The sequence below is a fragment of the Perognathus longimembris genome, chromosome 4, assembly GCF_023159225.1.
Source record: "Perognathus longimembris pacificus isolate PPM17 chromosome 4, ASM2315922v1, whole genome shotgun sequence".
Lineage (NCBI taxonomy): Eukaryota > Metazoa > Chordata > Mammalia > Rodentia > Heteromyidae > Perognathus > Perognathus longimembris.
The window spans coordinates 46892388-46917736 of NC_063164.1; the positions used below are offsets into that span (position 1 = coordinate 46892388).

Consider the following 25349-nt stretch of genomic DNA (forward strand, 5'->3'; position numbering starts at 1 on the left):
CATTGTCATTGTGGCTTATGAATTCATTGATTTCATCTTTAATTTGGTCTGTGGCCCAAGTGTTGGATAACAGTGTGGGGTTTAGCCTCCAAGAGTGTGTATAGCCTCTGTGGTATCCTTTGTTATTGAGGATTACCTTTAATCCACTGTGATAATATATAATACATGGGATGACGTCAATACTTTTGTATTTGCTGAGGTTCTTTGTGTGGGCTTTGACGAGGTCTATTTTGGAATATGATCCATGGGCTGCTGAGAAGAAGGTGTATTGGGTCTCTGTAAGGTGGAATATTCTGTATAGATCTGTCAGATCCCTTTGGGATGTGGTGTTACTTAGGTCCTCAGCTCCCTTGCTGATCCTCTGGGTGTTGGATCTGTCTCTTGGAGAGAGTGGGGTATTAAGGTCACCCACTATGATTGTGTTTGCATCTTTCTTGTTCTGTAATTCTGTGAGAGTTTGCTTGACATATGTAGGGCCTCTTTTGTTCAGTGAGTATACATTTATCACCGTGATGTCTTGATTCTGGATTTTTCTTGTATTAATATGTAGTGTCCTTCTTTGTCTTTTTGAGTTGATTTTAATGAAAAGTCCAGCTTGTCTGAGATCAGGATGGCTACACCTGCCGTTTTGGTAGGTGCGTTTGCTTGGTAGATTTTGCTCCATCCTTTCATTCAGAGCCTGTTTTTGTCTCTTGCTGTAAGGTGGGTCTCATGTAGGCAGCAGATGTCAACTTTTTGTTTGCGGATCCATCCTGCCAGTCTGATCCTCTTTATCGGAGAGTTTAAACCATTTGTATTTAAAGAGATCAAGGATAAGGGTGTTTTTTCTCCTTCCATTTTCTTGTTGGGCTGTTTTTTCCTCTTGTCTTTAGTGAGCTGTTCTTTCTGTTGGGCTTTGGCTATTGTAGTTTCTTTCTGTTTCTGTCTGTGTGTCTTGTACAATCTCTGTTGGGTGGGGCTCCCCTCTTAGAATTCGCTGTAGGGCTGGTTTTTTATTCACATACTCCTTTAGCTACTCTTTGGTGTGGAAAGATCTGGTTTTCCCTTCGAATGTGAACTCCAATTTCGCTGGATATTTGATCCGAGGTTGCATATTGGTAGCCTGAATTACTTGGATGGTGTTCTTCCACTCACTTCTTGCTTGGTAAGTTTGTGTGGATAGGTCTGCTGTTATTCGAATCCTCTTCCCATTGTAGAAAATTTCTTTCTTCGCTTTGGCTGAATTCAGAATTTGCTCTTTAATCTTGAGATCTGAAGTCTTGAATATTATGTGCCTTGGGGTGGCTTTTCTGGGGTCTGGCCTGCCAGGTGTCCTATAGTCTTCGGTTACCTGGATGGGGTCCCTTGTGAGATTGGGGTAGTTTTCTGCAATAACTTTATTGAGAACATGTTTAAGTCCTCTGCTTTGGTATTCGGCTCTTCTTCTATTCCAATTATGCGCAGATTATATCTCTTGTCTTTGTCCATTAGTTCCTGGATTAGTCTGCCCTGAAGCTTCACCGTTTCTTGGAGTGTGTGGTAATTTTCTGGTTGTTGTTGGCTGCTTCATCGTCCAGGAGAGATTCTGGATTCCATATGGTCAATTCTTTGTGCTGTGGATTCAGTTGAGGAGTTTATGGATGTCAGAGAGCTATTTATGGTTGTCAGATCAGCTCTGATCGTGGAAATTTCTTCCTTTAAAGAGTTGTATTTTAAATCTATTTTTTCATGCATTTCAATTCTCAGGATGTTAAGGTCTTCTTTAAAGGAGGCTTGCATTGTATCCATTTTTGCTGCCATTTCTTTCTTGGCTGCTTGCATTGTGTCCATTTTTGCTGCCATTTCTTTCTTGGCTTCCTGGGTGTCCTTCAAGATTTCTGCTCTAAACTCCTGGGATTGTTTTCTGATTTCATTTCTGACGCTTTCCATCATTCCTGTTAACATGGCCTCATTTGCTGTTTTATTCTCCATCTCCTCTTCAGTCGTGCTGCTTTTTGGAGTTGGCAAGTTGGCTTGCTCTTCGATGAACTGTGTTATGTTTCTTTGTGATTTGCGCATCTGGAGATCTGTGGATGGTTTCTCAGGTTTGGTTTATAGCTCTGCCCTCCCTCCTGTGTAGGCGCGTCTACCAGAGCAGGTGCTGCCGCTATGGCCCCGCCCACCTGTGCAGTGTACAGCTACCAGAGCGGGAGCTGCCGCCGCGGGCCCCGCCCACCTGTGTGCTGTGCGCCCGCTACAACAGGCGCTGGCGCTATGACCCCGTCCACTTTAGCGGTGTATGCCTCCCAGAGCGAGCCCCAGGTTGTTGGGTTGTGTTTGCGCCCTCCCGCGAGTCCGTTGTGGGGGGCGGTATGTGTGGGGCCCAGTGGGATCAACTGTCCGGGTGCGGGTTAGCGCCCTCAGACCTCGCCTCTGCTGGGAGTGGGGTGTGTGTGATCAGGCCCAGGTGTCCCTGCTGTGCTGGTATTGCCCACCAGCGCCTGTGATTTTAGTTGTAAGAGTCCGAGAGGTCCAGGTGCCTTGGCTGGGGCTTGCACTGCCGGCCATCCCCCGTCCCCTGTTGGGATGGGGGCAGGGCCGATTCGGCCAGTTCAGGATCCTGGGCGGCCTTGGGGCTGCTCTGCCCTTCCCCTGCTAAACTGACTTCCCAGCGTCTGATGGGAGCTTCCCACCTGATTTGGGGGTTCTTTGTTCCCTTGGGGTGGGGAGGGGGAGGGAGGGAGATCTAGCTTCTTTGTAGGGTTTGGGTCTCTGATAGCTGGTCTCCCGTTGGGGGAGGGGGCATAAGGAGGGACTCACTGATCCTGGATTGTGTGTGTGTCCCGTGCAGCCGTTGGTCCTTCAGGGGGTGAAGTGTCGTGGTGATGTCCCTGGCTCCTCCCTTCTGCCGCACTGGGTTCCCCAGCCACCGTCCATCCGATCCCGGTGTGGACCCGAACTTCTCATCGCCGCTGTCGTATGTCTTGGTCTGCACCCTCCCTAGTGTCCGTGGGGTCCCGCTGTCTGGATTCTGCACTCCCGGCAGCCTGTCTGCCGATCGCTGGGTTCCCCTTTCCCGGCCTGGCCCTGTTCGGGCCAGGGTCGGCTGGTGGGGGGAGGGTGCCCCGGAGATTCTCTGGCTCCGTGTAGGTTTTTGGCTCTTCTTTTTTACTCCTTTGTGTTTTCCTACGTATCTCCACTGCTTCTGGCTGCTGATTTTGCTGGGTTCTTGATGGGGTGCTGGGTGCTGGAGTTCCCATCTCGCTATTCAGTTGGAGCGAGTCGGGGTGCCTCCCTACTGTGATGGCGCCATCTTTCCTCCCTCTCTCCTGAACTGTTTTGACCTCCAGATATGATGTTCCAAATCATTTCAATTTAAAAGAGTTTACTTCCGTGAGTCACCCTACTTACAGAAAATGGAAGAATGAGCTGTTTTGTCAGTTCAAGGCTTTGTTAGCAACACTCCCATGATCTGGCTAACCTTCTTTTATTCTCCAGCCTGGATGATGTGCAGGAATGAGCTTGGGAAAAACCGTAGCACTCTAGAGAGACCAGGTGATGATGATGAGGGGCCTGGCATAGTTCTGAATGTGCCGTGATTATAAATTGCCATCATGTGTGTTTTAGAGCTCTCCGATGGAGTTGGCCAAGATGAGGTGATCTTCGGCACCTCATCAGATTATGAATGTGATTCTGGGGCTGAAACAGTTCAAGCCTCCAGAAAGTCTGACGTTCACCCATTTGGTCACTGTCATTAAAAGTATGTGACATTGATACATCGGGGAACCAAAGACATTCTGGGAATGTTGCTTAATGTCTTTATTGTGGCTTCTGAATGTGCCAACTTCAATGTTTCTTAGAGCATGGCTTTCAGCTTTTTAAAATGTGATCCATAACAAGAATTCATATCTAGCGAATGTATATAAACCTATACACAAATAGACAAATACATCTAAAACGTAAATTTGATCAAACTATACTTTACTATATATGTATATTCTCATTTATTCTAAGACAAAATGAAGAAAGAATCCTGCTTTCCTGTCCTACTAAATTGATTCCATCATAGTTTCAAGTACTATGATGTTGATGTATAAGCCTGGTCTGAGTTGTCCAGGCAGTGGTTGTACTCTCAATTGTAATTTCATTATATTTAAATTAAATATACTAGTGAATCACAATGATTGGGCGAAAGTGGTATTTTCTAAGCATTCCAGATCTTCTTTACTCAAATACATATTGTCCTTCAAAGTAGGCACTCTTGTGGAGTAGATGGCTTGTTGTTTTTTTTACATCTGTTAAGTACAAGTGAATTAAATGTGTTATGTAAATAAATTTTAGGATCCTGGGGCCACATAGAGTAACCATCTCCCACAGTCTTTTTGTTACAGAGTAGAGACATTCAGACCTACCAGGGCCTTCCAGCTACATTTCAAGTACTAGACTGGAATCACTTTTAGGTCTGTCTTAGTGAATCAGCTCCTGTTCTTCAAGCAACAGATGCCAAGGTTAGAAGAACAAAGATTTTTTTAAGGGAAAATGATGGTGAAGGACAAAGAAGGAATGATCTAGAAGAGGCAGGAAAAGCCTTGACCACAGTGATTTGTGACAGAAGGGAGGGAAAGAAAGAACAAATAAGAAGAGTTTCAAATAACAGAAAAAGTCTCTGCCCTGCCAGTGGGAAGTCCCCAACAGCAGCTACAAACTGGACGAGTCTTGCATGCATGGGAGTGGCCCACTTCCTACTCTTGCTGTGCTCAAAACACTGGCAGGTAGAGTTGGATTCAGGGGGCTCAGGTAGAGATGAGCTGGTCAGTCAGCCATGCTGAAGTGTGTCTTAGGTGTTATTAATGGAAAATCTCCATGGCCACAGCATTTAGTGAGGAGCTTGATAATTATTATTAGATTTAGTTAACTTTCTAAAACTCCTTTTGGTTACTCTGTCTTGGCAACATAATTGCATCTTTGTAAATTATTCTCTTATTTTTAAAGTATCTAAGTTTTTTCCCTTGAGATAAAATTCACATACCATGAAATTATCCTTTAAATGTTCGATTCAGTGGTTTTTAACATATTCACAACGTTGTGTAACCATAACAATGTCTTTTTTAAAGAATATTTTCATTACTTCAAAGAGAAACGCTCTTCTTTCTAGCTGTCATTCCACTTTCCACCCCTCCCAGACGTCTGAAAATGACAATTTATTTTTTGACTCTATATATTTGCCTATTGTAGATATTTTGTATGGGTTGAATCATGCAATATGTGGTCTTTTAAGTGTAGCTTTTATGTTTAGTGTAATGTTCTTATTGTTCATCCAACATGTACTTTTTCTTTCATCCCTTTTCTGTGCTGAATAATATTTCATCATACAGATATGCAACCTTTTGTTTTGCCACTCACCAGTTGATCATAATGTCTCTACTTCTTGACTATGTACAAACCTACACAAATCTTGGGTACATACTTGTTTCCAATTCTTGGGTATAAGCCTAGGAGTGAAATTGCTGGATCAGCAGGTACCAAATTGTGTTTCATTGTGGCTATACCACCAAGACCACAATTAAGGTAACTGAGAAAAAATTCTAGTTTCCATTCTCAACAAGGGCTATGAACTTTATATTCTACCAACAAAGCATAAGGATTCCAATTTCTCCAGATCCTCATCAATAGTTCTTTTTGTTCTTTTTATAATAGCTATCCCAGAAAAATGTAAAATATATTTCACTGGGGTTTTGATTTGTTTTTCTCTAATAGCAAGAGTTCTTTGTAAATTCTCAGTCCAAGTCATGATTTGTATATATATATATTTGTGTGTGTGTGTGTGTGTGTGTTCATTCTGTGAGATACCCTCTCATTTTCTTGATAGTGTCCATCAATACATAAAAGTTTTTAATTTTAATGAAGTTAATTTGACTTTTCTGTCACTTGTGGTTTTAGTCTCCATTCTAATAAATAATTGTTTGATTCAAATCATGAAGACTCATGTCCATGTTATCTTCTAAGCGTTTGATGCTTCTAGCTCTTGTATCTAAACCTTGATCCACTTTCAGTAACTTTTTGTGTGGTATGAAATAGAGCTCTAACATTATTGTTTTACATGTGGTATCCAATTGTCTAAGTTAAAGCTATTGGAAAACCTATTCTTCCCCCCTTGAACTGCCTTGGTATCCTTGTAAAAAATTCACTTGATTTTAAAAGTATAGGTTTATTTCAAGACTCTCAATTATGTTCTTTTGATCTATTTTCCTTTCACCACATTGTGTTTATTACTGAAATTTTAAGTAAAATTTTAAATTGGGAGATGAGAACCTTTCAACTTTTTCAGAGATCTTTTAGTTGAAAACTAAAATATTAAATATTGTGATGTAGAATCTTTGAAAATGAGGTCTCTTCACCTCTGACTTCTAATGTTTGTTATGATTTCTATTTATTGTCCTTATTGTTTGTCACCTAGTGCCTGCAAAATTTATTCTACAAAGTTTGTATTCTTTTTTGAGTGTGGACACTCGAATTTCTTCTCGGTTATCCTAATTATTAACTAGTGATTGGGAAGATGTTTCCCTAAAAGCTTTGAACCATAAATCTTCAGGCTTTCAGAGAGGAGCTCTGTGTACAGCAGATGATGCTTACAATTCTCTTATAGCCATTTTATTTAGCTTTTATTTCCTTTTAGCACACAGCTTCAAGGTCAACCAGAAGTGAGAAATGAGTGCCTTCTTGGGTCTTTCCTAAACATTATTTAGCTAAGAATGTGTGTGTGTGTGTGTGTGTGTGTGTGTGTGTGTGTGTGTGTGTGTCCCTCTAGATTTCCAGGAATATATCTGTACTTTTCAAAGCACTCTGGGAGCATCTCATTTTCAAGCCTATCTTTGGAAACTTTTTGATCAACTTCCTGTTAGTCATAACTTCCATCATTGCCTAAGGCATTTATGATGTTAAATAACTGCTACTATTTCTCCCTCCACACACAATTTTTCCCTAGCAGCAAAGGCCCACAGTTATCTCTAGGGGTAAAGGCTATTACTGAACAAACTCTAAGTACAGTCAATTAAGGATAAGCTCTGTGAATACAAATCTACATGGAATTGCCAAACAAATCAAATGATGACCATTCTCTTGGCACAGAGAATTTGGGCGCTCCTATCTCATTCTTTCCTTTCAGTGGCTGATTTTCATAAAAGCCCGTTACTGAAGAGAAGGAAATGGAAATAAGATGAATCAAAATGTCCTTCAAGTTATCATTCTTATTGAGGTTCAACAGCTTATCCTAAATAAAGAGCCTCTGGATTGTTGTTAGAATTAGTTTTATTTCCAGATTGGGAAATTTCAAAAATTTTGAGTTTGGATTAGTTTTTGCCATTTTTTCATTACTGCTTTTATGGAGAAATAAATTATAAATGACCTCTACTCAGTTTGGAGGTTCTCTCCACTCTTCTTTGAACTTCTTCTTATTTCCCTATTATTTAGAGTACAAGAGAAAGTTAGAATAAGATGGAATTTCCCCAAGTGTATATAAACATATTGTTTCTTCTGCTTTTTTCCTTCTTGGATATTTTTCTTGTACTGTGACACTCTTCTAGGAAGCACTATAGGGGACCTTAGATAAATAAATTATAATACCTATTCAAATTTGAAAGAAATAAAGAAAACATTGAAGATTAATTCATTGAGACTTAAATTATGTTAATATATAATTTCCTATAAGAACTTTGGAGATTCTTTTTGGCTATTGTCTATCTAGTACTTCAGAGCTACTCCACCTGATTACACCAATATTTAATTTTGTTCATTGAAGGGCAGAGATGACAATGGCCCATATGCTTATTTCTACCTCTTTCAATTGCTGAGCAAGAAGGTGGCCCTGTAAGTCTGAGTTATCCTTGGTGAAGACTCATACCAGAGGTTGATCTCTGATGTTCTCTCTTGTTACCAAGGATGGTACCTTTACTAGAAACCCCCATTCCTATTCATCTAGATATTCTCTGCTTCAGTATTTAGAATGTTATGAGGTTGGAATTCCTCACTGAGATACTTTTTGCTACACCTAACAAAGCACACCTGTCAGGGAAACATCATTCGGATACTTTTATGTTCACATGTTTTCTTCCTAAACAACCCATTTTCCCCTCTCATGATATTAATTATAAGAATCAAGAGCAAATATTTGTAAAGAAAGTGTACATCTTCCAAATCAATCTTGAGAAACTCAATGAAACATATTTTTAAGTCTCTGACTTTTACCTCTTAAAAAATTTAAATATGAAATTTTTGTGCACATTTTCATGGCTTTGGACCTGAAAATTGAAGTGAAAGAAAAACCTTGTTATTACCTTTACTTATTTTAGCCTAGAGGCCTTGTCATTCTAGTAAGATTGTCACAAAGAAGAAAAGAAAAGCTATCAAAATATTCCATGAACAGAACACTTAAACATAAAAAATGGCTTATGTAGGTCAACTATTCTTGGATTAATACTATGTATTAAAGAGAATTATGACAACTCAGAGGTCTTAATGGTTGGTTTTTATATCTGACTCATATTTTTGAAAGGCTTTCATTAGCAGGCTTTGGCCATCATTTTAACTGAGTCTACTTCTCCCCTCTTGCTGTGTATATGTGTCCCCAAGCCTTGTGAGGTATGCCCTCAATCCTCAATCTAGAAGAGATCCACGGTGGTGGACACGAGATAAAATTTTAACTGGGAAGTATTATCAGCAATTTTGCCAACTAGCATGCTTTCTCTTCATTTCCTTTCTAAATCTGACAATGATGCCATAGTCAAAAACAGAAACTCCTCTCCTGCCCTAGGAGCCAAGCAGTTAAATAAGCATGTCTCACCTAGGTGTTTTTTAATAAAAGGGAACTAATATTCATCAAGAGCCTTCTTTGTTCTATGCCCTCTTTAACAGTATGATATCAAATCCTTGAAAGAGCCCAGTGAAATAGGTTTTTATTTTTCCTGTTTTCCATTCATATATTTACCTGTAGTCTTGTAGCTACAAAGTACTGACCAAGATTAGAACAACAACCAAAATAAAAAGCGATTCCTTTTGCTGTGAAACCAAGAATTTTACACTAAATGATAGACCTCAACCACTCAGTGGCATGCCATTAGAGACCCCTCTGAGAGTCCCAAGACCCTTTCCCAAGTAATGTCAACTCCAAGGAAGGAGGAGGGGAAAACCTCATCATTCTAATTTTATGACTTGAAGAAATAAAGTATAGAAAATGTGTTCTTTGGTTTGATTTGTGATAAATCAGAAAGCTAAAATTAGAGAGATCATGTATGTGTAATAAAACGTCCTCAGGCAATACCTCAAATGCAAGTTCATTAACAGGTCAGGATAAGCTTCAGTAGCTCCTGCTATTTAGAACATCTTTCCTACTGCAATATATGAGCTGACTGGCTGGTTCTGATTGCACACTCTCTCATTTCCTTTTATGGCTAAAAGAGTTGTTTGATAACCTCTAAAGATATATTGAAGCCTGTAGGAGATTATTAATGTCCTGGTCCTGCGTCTTTAAGATTCTTCTGCTGGGGTTCCAGCTTTGAATTCTACTAGTATTGATTTATTTCCTTAATCTCCCAATTAAAAGACAACTTCAAATAATGTTGCACAGCTGGATACTTAAGAAAGGGCTCCAGGGGTTGATAGACTGTGGAAAAAAGAAAGTAAGCTATAGGGCTTCTTTTTGTGAATCAGAGTTCAGAATGAAGTCTAGTCAATGAAACAAAGTGTCAGATACTACCATGTTTAACCTGTAGATCAAGAATCAGTTTTTGTTTGCAAAGCATAAAAAAAGAAGTAACTTTCTCAAATTGTTCCTGACTCTTGGCTTCTCATGTTCTTATCTTCATTGGATAGTACTCAAGCTTCCAGGAGGGCAATTGACCATTATTCCTTAACAGTGAGAAAGTGGATTGTTGAAACTCCTGTCCCTACCCTAACAATCAATATTTAGTGAATGGTCACAATTAATGATCATTAGTACACTGAACAGCGCATAGTTCAGTGTTGGAAAACTTAATCTTGAGGTGCTTTGGGATAATCGGAAAGAATCATCCAGAATATACATGAGTATGTGTTCATGTGTGACGTGTGTGTGTTTAACTCCAGACTCAACAGGCTACTTTTACAAATGTAAGAGTCATCTGTATGCATATGAAATTGAGATTGTAGCCATATACTATCTTGCTTGTCTTCTTCCACTATAGCTTTATTCATTACTTTTCCCATGTATCCTAACTATAACAATATAGAAAGCCTCCACTTTTAAAGATTTATGCACACTGTAGTTTTGTATGAATTATTTTTTATAATCATCCTTAATGAACCCTTATCTTTCAAAGACTAACCTAGGCCAACTTCCTTTGTATTATGCATTTCCATTGTCTGGAAGCTTCCTGAAGGTATGGCCCTGTTCTCTGTCCTTACCCTTTCTGTACGGATGATGGGAAAGGCAGAACTAGGCTATTTCATGTACAGGTGGGTTTCCATGGATCAATTTCTTTCATCAAAAACAAAGTCTCTTTTCATTTTCCCCTTGAAAGATTGACTTCTCTTTTGCCTGGCACTTGATAGAGGTCAGCCATGTTCATTCTTAAAAGATAGAGTCTTTAAAGAGTTCTCATTGATGATACAGATGTGAACTCTAATGTAAGACCAAAAACATCAACACAGACACTGTGTAATGCTTAGCCTTACATTTTTCAGTTTCATCTTCTAATCTAAAGACTCTGAGAAGCAATTCTGCAGATAGTGTGAAGTTTATTTTCTCACAGTTTTCTGTGTTGTATTTTCAAACAACTGAAGATTTTAATGTCACTTGTCCTGATGTGTTTTATTTTGTTTTGTTTTGTCTTGCTGGTATTGATTTCTCTCTTAAGCTACTTTGGACCTGGCATTCCTGAGGTTTATGTCTACTTCACTGGCCCTCACTTCAGGGACAACCACTTTTTAGGAGTGTGTGTTTTCTATTACTGGGCAATTCTCATTTATTCTCAGGCTCCACAGTCAATGTATTTGTGTTCATAAAAATTTCTTGGAAGCCAGTTTGAGTCTTCTGTTTGGAAACAAGATATCACTAAGGAAGTAGGAACTGAAATGGAGCCCTTTACATGGAACTCACTTCAATACCTACATCTTCCTATGCTCCGACTTTTATAAAATAACAAACTAAAACAGTTCCCTACAGTAAGTTTGTTAGTTTAAAATCTATCCTGAGCTTAGAGAGATGTATTTTCTAGAGTTAAAGTAAACTAATAAGTAGTTCATTTTAACCTTGAAACAATGTTTCAATAAAATTTAGGTGTCCATGATACTGATTTTACTTTCTTCAAGCCCTTATTTTAAGAAACTTTATTTTTCTTTGTACATTATTCAATGGTGTTAGAATGCATTCAGTGCAGCATGTGGCCTGAACTACATGGTATTTGAAGACAGCTTAGACTTAAAATGAGCCTTTTAGAAGGCTTTGCCCAATGTTTTTGTCTTAATATCTCTCTTGGGAATTCTGTTAAGTAAGGACTTATCTTATTATTTACTCATCAAATTCAGTATCTCTTCCTCCCCTTACCTTGGACTGAAGCTTAGACTAAAATGATTACTACACTCAGCATCTACCTGAAACTCTCTCTGCTGTTGACTGTACTGTCTTTTAATTTTTAAGGTGTTATCCCATCATTTTTGCTCTTATACCTAACATCCCTGAAAGATAGCAGAAAAAATATTCAATAATCTAGGTCCTAGGATTCAAGTTTAAGTAAAAAGCATACTTCCTCCTGGAAAATTACTAGAAACTTCTGGGCTTCAGTATTCTGATCTGTCAAATATAGAGAATCATATCCATCTCTTAGGATTCATATAAGGACAATAGATTGGGCAACACATCTGGCCTATCCCTGTCCTACAGTGGGAGCCGATAAACATCCAGTCTGGGTAGCTAAGGGGACAGGCTGGAGGGTTTGGTGGAATTTCATTAAGTGTTGATGTTCTATGACCAATTTTGGTTATCTGGTTAACTGCTTTTATATCTGCTTGCTTTGAAACCTAAATACAACCTGAACTGGGTTTAGATCATAGAGAATCTGTAGGATCTAACCATGGACTTGATTACTTTGTATTCTAGTAGGTAAGTCATTTTAAAGTAGCTACTAATAATTACTTCACTCTTGTTCTAAGCTTAAGATCACTTACCTGTGTTTAATGAGAATAGATAATTACATTAGAGTAACTGGATAGAGTTTGGGTCAAACTTAATTTCTCCCTTTTCTTGCTTCCTGCCTTGATGCTCTGACAGCTTCAAAGAAAGCATGGAAAAATCATCCTACTCCGACTGGCTGATAAATAACAGCATCGCCGAGCTGGTTGCTTCCACCGGCCTCCCAGTTAATATCAGTGATGCCTACCAGGACCCACGCTTTGATGCGGAGGTAAGAGCAATCTAAGGTTTCATTGTCACAGTGTGATGGTTTACTGGTTGAAGAGAGATGGACAGAATATGAATCAACAGCAACCCTTGAGTTTACTGGGGTAAAATCTGTGATCTGGTTGTAGCATTGCCTACTATTGAATGACAGACAAACTTCCTACTTCTATTCTTATGGAGCAAAAATGAGTATCTTTATTCAAATGCTCTTTTATGTTTGAGTTGCCACATATTAAACTATGAAATGTTTAATAATAAAAATGTGTATATAACATACTTGCTTCCCAACAGCTGCTCAAAAACACTACCATATTTTAAAAATTGCTGCCAGTAAACAGTAAGTTTGTTGGTTTTATTGCTTAATAGTTAATTATGTAGGCCGATTATGCTGATAAGCAGAATAGCTCAAAACAACTCTGAAGTTTATAAGGTAGTACAGAGTATTATAGATAAATTCAGATGAGTTTATATTCATGTATATAGATGGCTATGCAGACACATATAGCTGGACAATTATTCACTATGTGTATATATTCATATATACATATTTATATGTAACATGGAGTTTTCCATTGTAGAGTGTCATACTGTGGTTTTTCTTTTCTTCTTTTGTGTCAGTTCTAGGGCCTGACCTCAAGGCCTGCTGTCCCTAACCTTTGTTTTTTTCTCAAGGCTAGAGCTCTACCATTTGAGCCACAACTCAACATCTGGCTTTTTGCTTTTGGGTGGTTAATTGGCACTCTACCACTTGAGACATATGCCCAGTTCAGCTTTCGCTGGTTATTTTATAGATGAAATCTCACAGACTTTTCTTCCCAGACTAGATTTTGAGCCACGATCCTCCAGATCTCAGCCTTCCAAGTAGCTAGGATTACAAATGTAAGCCACAGGTGTGTTTATGTGATTTGTTTTTACTGCTATGTTTTGTTGAATACATTTGATATTGGTAACATAACACATTATATATTTGTAGAAGGTGAGGAGGATCTTTCTTCATGCCATTGAAAATAGCTGCTATCTCTGGAGAGTAGAGCTTTAAATCTGATTTTTGCTTTAATTTTTCACATTATATATTTTTGTTATTATTTGAAATTATAAAGATATTTTTAAATTTTTAAACTCTCTATATCCTATGTGGACTTATACATTTTACCAAACTATTGTTAGCTCTCTAGAAAATTATTTTTTAAATAACATTCAAATCATAGTAAAAATAATATAAGACCAAATTAAGTCAACTTGCCTCACTGTATCTTTAGAATAGTCAGATGAAATATTTTCTCTTCTTTTGCCAGTATAGAGTATTTCTTGGGTTTTATTCTAACCATGAGCTTTGTCTGAGGCTGAACTGCCATATCTGCCTTTCAGCTGATTGACCATTATTATTAGCTGATTTCTTTGACCCCAAACTCTATTTACAAGTACCTTCAACATGAAATGATTATTCTGGCCTTTCTGTTGGTTGGCATTGTGCTTTTGAGTTCAAGTCCCTATAATTAGTTGCATTCTGCATATCACCTGTGACCACTTTTGCTCTTCATGTTATACTGAAAAAAGGGCACTAAAACAAGCACACTAATACAAAACAAGCCATTATTAATTGAGTGTATTATATTTCATTGTTTACCTTAGTACTTCCTTCTAAGTGTATAGTTGTAGGGAAATTTTTTAGTGCTATATCAAATGCAGGATTTGTTTTCTGCCTACAATAGGAAGGAACAAGTGGACCTGACATGTAAATAGGAAAGATTCTTTCAGCAAGAGGAATGGCAGACAATTACTAAAAAGTAGGGCAGGTCTTTTGCATGGATGGATTCAGTGGTCCATGTGTTGGTTTCAAATTGAGAAATGGTAAGAAACTCAATACTACCCATTTCCCCTCTGCCACAATGGCCATGCTTAGAAATACAAAATTAACAGTAAGATACCATGACCCTGGTCTGACCCTAAATCTTTTGTCCCATAGAGTTCTTCCATGTGAAATTCTGATTTTTTAAAAGCTTGTCATTGAGACTCCATAGTACTTGCCCTTGTCATATAGCACTTAAGAATAATGGGGCCCCAGGCACTGAGGTAGACGTTTAACTTAAAGCATTAGAGCCCATTTCAACTTTCAAATCCTCACAATGGAGCACTATTGCAATCAGGATGCCAAGTGCAAGCCTGGCAGGACAATTCAGCCCCTATTCTCTTGAACACCTTTATACTCCATTGCAAAAAAAAATGTGCAAAACTGAACCCATTATGAAATGAAGATCTGTGAATCTGTTGAAATGCATCTACCTCTGGAGCTCTGCTCCCTGTCACTGACCCTTACTGTAAGCCAGTTTTTTAAAGCCACTTTCTCAAGTGGAAGTCTCTGTCTTAATATTTCAGGAAATAAAAAGGGAACTCTACTTTCTTGCAGTGCACACGGCCAAGTGCTCTGCTACTGAGCTATATGCCAGCTCAAAGGACTGACTCTGAACATTGGCTTCCTCATCTTCTCTTAGTACTAGTGCTAGAACAAGTACTTTTCACCCGGAGATTAACCTTTAGGGTTTATTTATTGTTAAGGTTATGCTTATTTTTCTAGAGAAAGAAAGCACATTGCACATTCATGAATAATGTTACATTATCACCAATTCATTTTAAATTTCCTTTGTCTGCCTTTGACAGGCTAGAAGGTATGACAAGTATGTTGTGATGGTTTCAAGAGCTGATCCATCCACCATCTTTAATTGGGCCCATTAACTGGAAAGATCCATGAGCACAGAAACTAGTCAAAACATTTTTAAGTAGATACATTTTTAATTGGAAAGTAGTGGGCATTCTCAGACAACATGTTTATTTGAACTACAGCTTCCTAGAAAGGCTTCTTCATCTGACATAAGCTAATTTAGGGGATTTTCAAGATGGAAATTTTAGATTAAATAAGCTTGCAGGGAGGCTATAAAACAAACCAGATATGGTTTGATATGTATGATTTTGTATGACTAAGTATTTGCATGTATAAAATACATTACAAAGTTTGAAACCCTTTCACAAATATGTTTTCACAAAACACTTATTAAACATGAAAAAGCCCAAAGAAGAAAAGATGAGAATAACTATAGCATCAAAATCTGTAGATAATCAGTACTGCCATTTTGATGTGCAGAAGACAAATGTAGATGATAAAATTGAGGCAGTAAAAGTTTGAGTGATTTTTCTGGGGTTTTGCAGCAAATGTATACTATAAGTTACATTCGCCATTATGATCAGGTAATATGGGATTACCTAATTAGAAAAATAATTTTAAATGCCTGTAGGCAAGTAATTCTAAAAGAAATTTTGTGGTTATAATTTTTCTAAGATCTTTTGATATATGTTGATAAGATTTTGTATATCCACAGATACTACATTACTATTACTTAACGTAGTAAATATTTTTTGTCAGAAATTAGTCCTGTTGGGCCTGGAAATATGGCCTGGTGGTAGAATGCTTGCCTTGCATACAAAAGCCCTGGGTTGGTGCCTCAGCACCATATATACAGAAAAAGCCAGACGTGGTGCTGTGGCTCAAGTGGTAGAGTGCTAGCCTTGAGCAAAAAGAAGCCAGGGAGAGTGCTCAGGCCCTGAGTGCTCCAGGACTGGCCAAAAAAGAAAGAAAGAAATTAGTTCTCTTTACTACTATTTTAATTATATGCATAACAAAGATTATTACAATTTACTCAACCAATTAACTCCTAATGAAATGTTCAAATATTTTAAAAAATACTCATGTGATAAATAATATGGCTCATACTTTCTATATGTAAGTTTTGGTGAACAGTTTTAATAGTTACCATAAATAAATTCCTATATATGAATTAGTAAAAAGTTTATACTCTTTATATTCACCTGAAATTAGTCCCCAGGTGCCAATCTTACCTCTGAAGCCTCTAACATTGCCTGACTCCCCCTGCTTACTGTCATTCCCTTAATTCAGATGTTATCCTTAGCCAAAGGAAGAAAAGCACTCTGTTTCTTGAAAATAACTTTGATGGATGTGTTTGTTATTGTCTGCCGGCTTTGAACCAGGCTTTCCCATTCCAGGCAGTTAGTCTCTGTAACTCTCATCTGATAAGGAAGGAAGATAACTGTACCTACCTCATAGAGCCATTTGAAAATGTAGAGAAAATAATGCATGTGAAAATACTGAAGAGAGGTCCTCATACACAGTGAACAGCCAATAAATATTAGTGCAGCAGAAGCAGCAGCAGCAGCAGCAGCAGCAGCAGCAGCAGCAGCAGCATTGGCTTTGAAGACCCATTTTAAGAGGGCTAAAGCTAGTTTTGCTTTCTCTAGAAGGAGTTGATTTGGAGATTTAAAAGAATAGTGTTTTATAAATTCTCTACTTGAATATTTATCTTTATTTCTATTTATACTAGGCTATGATCTTCAGGGATAATGACTGAATTCATTTTTATATCCCCTATACTCTACAGTACACCAAGGAGGTATTAATAAATAAGTATGGACAAGGGCATTAGGTGGATGACTTATGTTACTGTATTTATTTGGAGCTTCATATTTGTTTTGTACCCGGGAATTCTCAAAAACAATATGTATGTACCTTATTATACTAAAAAAATCATATGGTCTAAAATTACATGATTAAAGGCATACGAATTGGAGATAAATTGGCATGAGCATGTAGCAGGGAAATCCAAAATACTGTACCACTAATTTTAATAAAATTAATAATTAAGTATAGTAAGATTTATGTCTATTGTTCAACATACAGAATCAATTATGTTTCTATGTAACAATTACAGTGGTCCTTTATATCTGTAGGTTCTCTGTCTATGACCCAATCAATTTCAGACTAAAATCTATGCTGATCATAAAAATCTATACTAGGCATATTTTTTTCATATGAGTTGTCCCTAAGCATACAGTTTAACAATGTATTTATATTATGCTATGTATTTTAAGGAAACTAAAGTATATAACGTATATAAGAGAATGAGAGAATGTGCATAAGTTATATGCAAATTCAATACCATTTTGCATAAAGGAATTGAGTATCTGAACATTTTAGTATCCTTGAGGAACTACTGAAGATAATTCTACATAGATACTGAAGAAAAACTTATAATTATTGGAAAATAAAGTAATAATTTCATGCATAATAACATGAACGTTTAAAGTGCAAAGGAATGCATGCAACAAATTAAGTATAATACTCCTACATATAAGACTACATGCCTTGTGAAACCGTACCTTTTTTTTCTCTCATATTCCCTTCCTGTGGTTTTACCCCTGCTGTCACTGTTACTGATCTTAGTACTCTGGATACTGTACACACGTGTATTAGAACTAGGGAAGGGAAAGGGAATACCAAAATCAAGAGACAAAGGATAAAAAGACAAACCATTGTAATATCAATACTTACAAAACTAATTGGTGTAAACCAACGGTACAACTCAAAGAAGGAAGAGAGAAATGGGGCGGGGTTGGGGGGAGATGAGGGAGGAGGTAACAAGTTGAATAGCAAATGTTATTCAACTCACTGCCTTACATATGAAACTGTAATCCCTCTGTACTTCACTTTGACAATAAAAAAGAGGGGGGGAAAAGAAAGAAATTCCTACCATCGAGGCAATTAGAGCTGATCTTTCTTTTTTTAAATAAACTTTCTTGAGATATCATGGGTAAATAAACATTATATAGGGCCACTGTTAAAAAAAATCTACAAAATCTTGCTTTAAAGTTGTGAAACAAAAATAATTGAAAAGCTCTTAAGTAAATTAAACAATGTCTCTGACCTCAGTTTTATAAGGATATCAATTCTCCCCCAAACTAATTGATAATTTCAATATCACTCCTCCAAATCAAGCGATGTACCTCTATATAGTAAACTATACATTACACTTAAATTTTATTTAAAAAGCTAAATCCTGAGGGAAAATAAAATTAGGGGTATATAGTGCCAGAACTCAAGATTTACTGTAAGAAATAATTATTTAGGGCAGCATGGCATTGGCATAAAAATAGGTACCTAGATAAATGGGCCAGAATGGAGTTCAGAAACAGATCCAAGCACACATGAAGACATGGAAATAAAAAAAAAAGCAGTGCTGCAGATTAGTGAAGGAGAATTTTCCCCTCAAAATTCTTATAAAAATAAACTCATATTCTACATAAAAACCATTTTCAGTTGGATTATAAATTTAAATGTGAAAGTTAAAACAATAAGATTCTCGGAAGAAAATTGGAATATCCCCATGAATTAGACATAGGGGAAGATCTCTTTAAAAACATGAAAAAAGTACTAAGCATAAATGAAAACTTTGAGATCTTTGGATACATCATATTATCCTCAGAGACAGGAGGAGAAAAAAGCTATGAGCTAGGAAAGATATTTATAATTACAGAATTAGAAAAGGCCTCTTACATATCACAGAATAAACATTTTCAAATGAGGTTTAAGAAGTCAGAAAAACAATAGGAAAATGGTGACAGTTCTGAAGAAGTACTTTATGAAAGAGGATATTGAAATGTGTAATAAATATATGGGATATTTCATATAAATATATATTTCATGTATGAAATATATGAAAGATGATCTAAATTTGGAAACCTTGATATTGCAAAGGCATGCTGTTAGTAATTAGGCCAGGAAAACACACTTCAACTATTATAAATGGTTACCCTAACTATCAGATATCTTTATACTATATTCATATTTTATACTATATTTATAAAACACAAAATAAAGAGGAGACCAATCAACATATCCCTTAGAAGTTCTCCTAAGAATTTCAGTTTTCAAGAGTCATGGAGCCTTTCTTACTGCTCAGTGTGTAGCTCACTTGAAGATCATCAGAAATGACTCCAGTACTTAAAATCAAAATTATTCTACCAAATCCAAGACACTGAATTTTTCCAAAGTGTAGAAATATGCTTTTGCTATTCACCCACACAAATACCTCCCATTCAGTTCAACAACAGCTATAACTGCTACTCAACTCCTTTGATTTCTAAAAATACTCATGCTGCTTCATCATCAGGGGCACCAGGGATTTCAAATATCACACATTTTCCAACTTGGAATTATTTTCTGCATTCTCTCTTGGTTTCAACTTCCAAGTCTTCATCTACTTCTCCTGCACTGACCATATTCCACAGCAGAACCACTCTAATAGCACACTAAATTATCATATTTAATGGATTTGAAACCATCCTCTTGCACGCATCATGAGCCTCTCCCTTCTCAACGGAATGATGCTTTCTGGTGCTGTTTCTCCCACTGGGCTGTGGGTGGGAATCACTCAGGAATGACAATTCTTCCAGTTCAATTCCAAACCAGAATTTACATAAAAGAAAATACCATTGACACTATTATCTGTAAACTAAACACCTTGTGCATAATTAGATTTTATGTGTTGTATATAATTATATTATAATATATAAAATAACTCTTAACAGGGTCTTGTTATATAGCCCATGCTGTTCTTAAACACAGGATCCTCCTGCCTCCAACCAACTGAGTGCTGGGATTACAGGTGTGTGTTATCATGTCAGCCTTCAAAACAATGTCTTTTTTTCATGCTTATTTATTTTATTTTTTTCAAATTTTTATTATCAAACTGATTTACAGAGAGGTTACAGTTTCATACGTTAGGCACTGGATACATTTCTTGTACTGTTTGTTACCTTGTCCCTCATAACCCCCTCCTGCCTCCCCCTTTCCCTTTCCCCCCATGAGGTGTTCAGTTCACTTACACCAAACAGTTTTGCAAGTATTGCTTTTGTAGTTGTTTCTCTTTTTTTACCCTGTGTCTCTCAATTTTGGTATTTCCTTTCTATTTCCTCGTTCTAATACCAGTATACATAGTTTCCAATATACTCAGATAAGATTACAGAGATAGTGTAGATACAACCACAGGAAGGTGATACAAGAACATTATCAATAACAGAAGCTACAGATACACATGGGACGTTGAAAGTAGTTACAACTGTGATATAACAATTGTTTCCATAACATGGAGTTCATTTCACTTAGCATCATCGTATGTGTTCATAAGGGTATAGCTGTTGGGCTCTTGTGATCCTCTGCTATGACTTACCTAAACCTGTACTAATTATTCCCAATAAGGGAGACCACAGAGTCCATGTTTCTTTGGGTCTGGCTCACTTCACTTAGTATAATTTTTTTCAAGTCCTTCCATTCCCTTACAAATGGGGCTATGTCATTCTTTCTGATAGAGGCAATACAATGTCTTAATGGATGGCTAATTTTAATTTTAATAAGCTTTCTTTTGTACCCTAGGCCGACCAGATATCTGGTTTTCACATAAGATCTGTTCTTTGCGTCCCCATTTGGAATAGCAACCACCAAATAATTGGTAAGACATGATCAAGCAGTACTAACATACTTTATAAAGAAATAAACTTGTTTTAAAATATACTATATTTTCTATATGTTCCTATTATATGTTCAGGGTTCACCAAGCTATATCCCATATTCTTATATAATCATATAAACATGATTGGTAATGAGTATACATTAATAAACTCTGATCAGACCAAGTATCAAAGAATCAATAAACTTGAAGGCAACAAGCATGAATATTGTGTCTTACCTTGCAAACATTGAAGGTAAGACTATAAAAGACAGAGAAAGAAAGATTAAGAGCAATGCCTTGAACAAGGTCACAAAGTTATAAAAAGAATGCTTGAAACAAAGTCACAAAGTTAGTAAAAAGGTGAGGATGGATATTCAGGCCTTCTAATTCCTAATACAAATGTCATTATTATCTCTTTATGTTTATAGTACTGCTTTTATACATACTGTAAACACAAAGGCAGAGAGAACTTACAGAATTAGACATATACTGAATGTGCATCTTCCTACCTGCATAGTTCTGAAATAAGCCATAAAAGGGATGGAGATTTTTTTGAATGGCTTCTATTATTTTTCCCTCCCTCATTGCCTGTTGTTTCCCATAAAAACTCAAGAAAAGGGGATGCTTAGTAGAGAAATCATGGATAGTTCATGGTTCAAAGAGTCATGAAGCCAACAAGAAAAAAACCCACCATTATTTTCTCTAACTGAAAATAGCTTACAGTTTTCTTCCCAATGGCTTCTTAATCAATCTTCCTTTTCCTTGTTTTAGTTACTCTCATTTAATGACTTTAATAAAATATTTTATAGCCTAATTTAAAGGATGTTTTAAAGTTAAAAATTATTGGAACACATGGAAATGTGATTTGATACATAAAGCACCTACTTGCCTCTTTCCATTTCTTGCTAAGATTTATTGATAAATTCTAAAATACTGCTACCTACCAAAAGAGGTAGTACTTTGTGATGGTTGTCAAGACCTGAATTTTGAAGTAAGCTTTTCATCAGGGTGTTACCCTACCAAAAACATTGATATATCATTGAACATAAAGAAATATTCTAGGATCTGGGAATCTGAACCCCTAGTACAAAGGAGGATTAACTTACATTATGTAAAGTTCTAAATATATTTATATTTACAACAGACAAGAATCCATAAAAATTCCACGTGTGACCAAGTGTGATGGTATATACCTGTAATCCCAGACACCATCTAGAAAACAAACTAAAAAGCAAAATAACTGGAGGAAGGAGGTTCTGGCTCAAGTAGTAAAGCACTTTGAAAGCCCCGAGTTCAATTCCCTGTATCCCAGAAAAGTAATAACATGTTATCTGCTGATTTAGTAGCAATCTAGAGTCGACATTTCAATCCTAGTGATAGATATCTGTTACTCCTTCACATTTGGGCTCTAGTTTGCTTGTTATGTCTTCAAATTTTTATTTTATTATTATACTTTTGCATATGACAAATTCCTCCCTAATGAGAAATAGTGTTTTTAAAAATACAAGTATATTTTAGAATTGCAGTCTTTGGTTTGTATTAAATGAAGACATAGACTTGTAGTTTTCAGGGTTATTTTTTCTGGTTAGACTGTTAAAATTTGAATGCCATGACCTAAAATTTGGCATAATGGAATAATACTTGAAATGAACTCTAGAAAAAGGAATCACTATTAGGTTTATTAGAGCTATGTAAACTATTTTGATAGCAGGCAATAAAACCAACTTTGTTTTGAAAGTTAACTGTGGGATAATAGTCCTTATTTTTTTGTAGTAGCTCCTATAATTTCCTGATCATTTACTTTATGCAAAGCAGTATGCTAAATGTTTTGTAAACATTTAGACATTTTCTTCTACCTATAGAGGATAAAACAGTGGCTAAAAAAGGGAAATGATACAAAGTAACAAATATGTAAGATGAGAACATCTAGAGATTTAATGTACCATAGGAAGCATATAGGTAACAAAATTGTATTGCACTTGGGACTCATGATTAATGAATGATTTTTACCTGCCCTGAAACCAAAACCAAAACAGCTATCTTTGTGAATTGTTGGACATGTTAATTTGCTTTTGTGTAATAACCTTTTTACTATCTATATGTGTTCCATAACATCGTGTTATATCTTAAATAAACATAATAAAAAATTAAAATTATCTCATTAGTCTTCATAACTCTCTGAGATAGCATTTTAAATCACCTCTTGAGGAATCTCAGTGCTAAGAAAGTGAGGTAACAAAGGCTGAGTAGCATGGTGCATGCCTGAAATCCCAACTACTTGAGAAGGGAGATAGAAATACCATTGTCTGAGTCTAGCCTAAGCAAAAATAATGAAACCCAACCTGAAAAATAAGCTAAAACAAAAAGAGCTGGAGGCATAGCTTATGTGGTACAGCACATACCTAAGAAATATAAGGGACTGAATTCAACTATCAGTATCACTCACTTCCCCCCCCCCAAAAGTTAGATAACATACTCAGAGCTTCAGAGCTGATAGTGGAATTGCAGTTTGAACCCAGATCACCTAAATTCAGAACCTATGTTCTTAATAATCTTGCAATAATACATCTCTCAAGCCTTAAAAGAAAGGATAGGTAGAATAGTTGGTAGATAGATAGATAGACAGATAGACTGATAGATAGATGATAGATTGATAGTACCTAGATAGGTATATTCCTATACTGATTAAATCATATAGATTAATTGTGCATATATATGTATGACCATTCTTTATATATGATAGTTATAATAGAGTTGTGATACATAGGAGCCTAAACTAAATGTCTGAGTTACTTAATGAAGATATATAAGCTTGACTGTAGCCTACACTTATACAGTATCCTGTGCTAAAAATTACCACATACTTCAAATTATTCCTGCAGGTGTGGCTCAAGTATTGAACAGACTTGATGGGAAACCTTTTGATGATGCAGATCAACGACTTTTTGAGGTAAGAAAATAGATTTACAAACCAGGGGTCACAGTTGAGTCACTAACCCTCTACTCACCACAATTTGCTCCCATTTAAAAGTATAAATAATTATTCATCAAATTTTCTTCTATTTATAAGGATAAATAGTTATTAATCATTATTTTATTTAAATATGGTGCCAAGATTTCAAGGATGTTCTAAAATATACAAATTATATACAATGATCATGTTTTCCATTTATCACATTACTTTTGATTCTTTTATCCTAATTTTATTATAGAACTTAATTGCAGTCTTCCTTTCTTCAGCGTTATGGTGATATCCCTGTCTAATTTTCAGGCATTCCGAGTCCTAAGGGCCTATCTTCACCCTTTGGGTGCATTAATCTCCTCTTGTTTTGTGTTAACAAGATCCCATTCATCCCATCCCCAGATCAAAGGTAAGCCTTGAACAGGCTTCCTAATGGACTGTTCCAGAAGCCAACAAGAAAAAAACCCATCATTATTTTCTCTAACTGAAAACAGCTTACAGTTTTTTTGTGTTTTTTTTTTTTGCCAGTCCTGGGGCTTGGACTCAGGGCCTGAGCACTGTCCCTGGCTTCTTTTTGCTCAAGGCTAGCACTCTGCCACTTGAGCCACAGCGCCACTTCTGGCCATTTTCTGTATATGTGGTGCTGGGGAATTGAACCCAGGGCTTCATGGATGCAAGGCAAGCACTCTTGCCACTAGGCCATATCCCCAGCCCTACAGTTTTCTTATCATTGGGTTCTTAATCAATCTTCCTTTTCTTTAACTCTTATTTAATGTCTTTACTAAAATATTTTATAGCCTCATTACTGAACAAGGTTTTTTTCTGGTTAAACAGAATGAAATAATCAGAATCAGTATACAACCTAAATGAGTGAAGAATACATTTTAATAGACTGTATAGTTTTAAACATATGAAGTAAAGCCTTTATGATCATATTAAATTGATAACTTTTCCTATGTGTAAAGTGAGCTATAAAGTCATTACATGACAATAGCAATTAAGAATTTAAATGCATAAATTTTCCCAGGGTTCACCTCTGCTTCCAGATCCTTCCCTAATGACTGTCTACTTTTATGTTACACTTTGCCCATAAATTATTACAATATTTAATTAATGACTTTTCCTTTTTTCAGGCTTTTGTTATCTTTTGTGGCCTTGGTATTAACAACACAATTATGTATGATCAAGTAAAGAAGTCCTGGGCCAAGCAGTCTGTGGCTCTTGATGTAAGTATAGTGTTTATGTAAGTACCCTGTGCTAAAAGCTCTATATTTTATGAAGACAAAAAAAACTTGTCCTTACTGTGTGGTTTTCTTTCTCAAATTTTCACGTTATGTTCATCGGTTCTTAATTATTTTAGAGTTACGGCTTGAAATGTGATGACAGACAGAAAGCCTGTCTAGAAAAATGCACGTATTGTTACATGCAATCTCAAGAAGTCCTCAGATTCCAGAGCCTCCATCCATCCATTCATATCCTATCTTTACATAGGTTAGATTTATTAAATCATGACAATCCAAAAATAATTTGACAGAATTTAAAATGAATCAAAATCTTGAATTTCAATATGTTCACACAACTTTTCTTTTCTTTTTGGTTGTTGTTGGTCATGGGGCTTGAACTCTGGGCCTGGGCACTGTTCCTG

The 25349-nt window shown here is 36.6% G+C and overlaps 1 protein-coding gene across 1 annotated transcript in view; it reads left to right on the forward strand.

The window, feature by feature from the left end:
- The window catches only part of Pde11a (phosphodiesterase 11A), a 337140-nt gene that overhangs the window by 166954 nt on the left and 144837 nt on the right, over positions 1-25349 (forward strand). Inside the window, exons 6-9 of the mRNA XM_048344223.1 lie at positions 12260-12392; positions 20667-20742; positions 23625-23692; positions 24838-24930. Of these exons, the coding sequence (XP_048200180.1) occupies positions 12260-12392; positions 20667-20742; positions 23625-23692; positions 24838-24930 (370 nt within the window). The remainder of the gene's footprint in view (positions 1-12259; positions 12393-20666; positions 20743-23624; positions 23693-24837; positions 24931-25349) is intronic.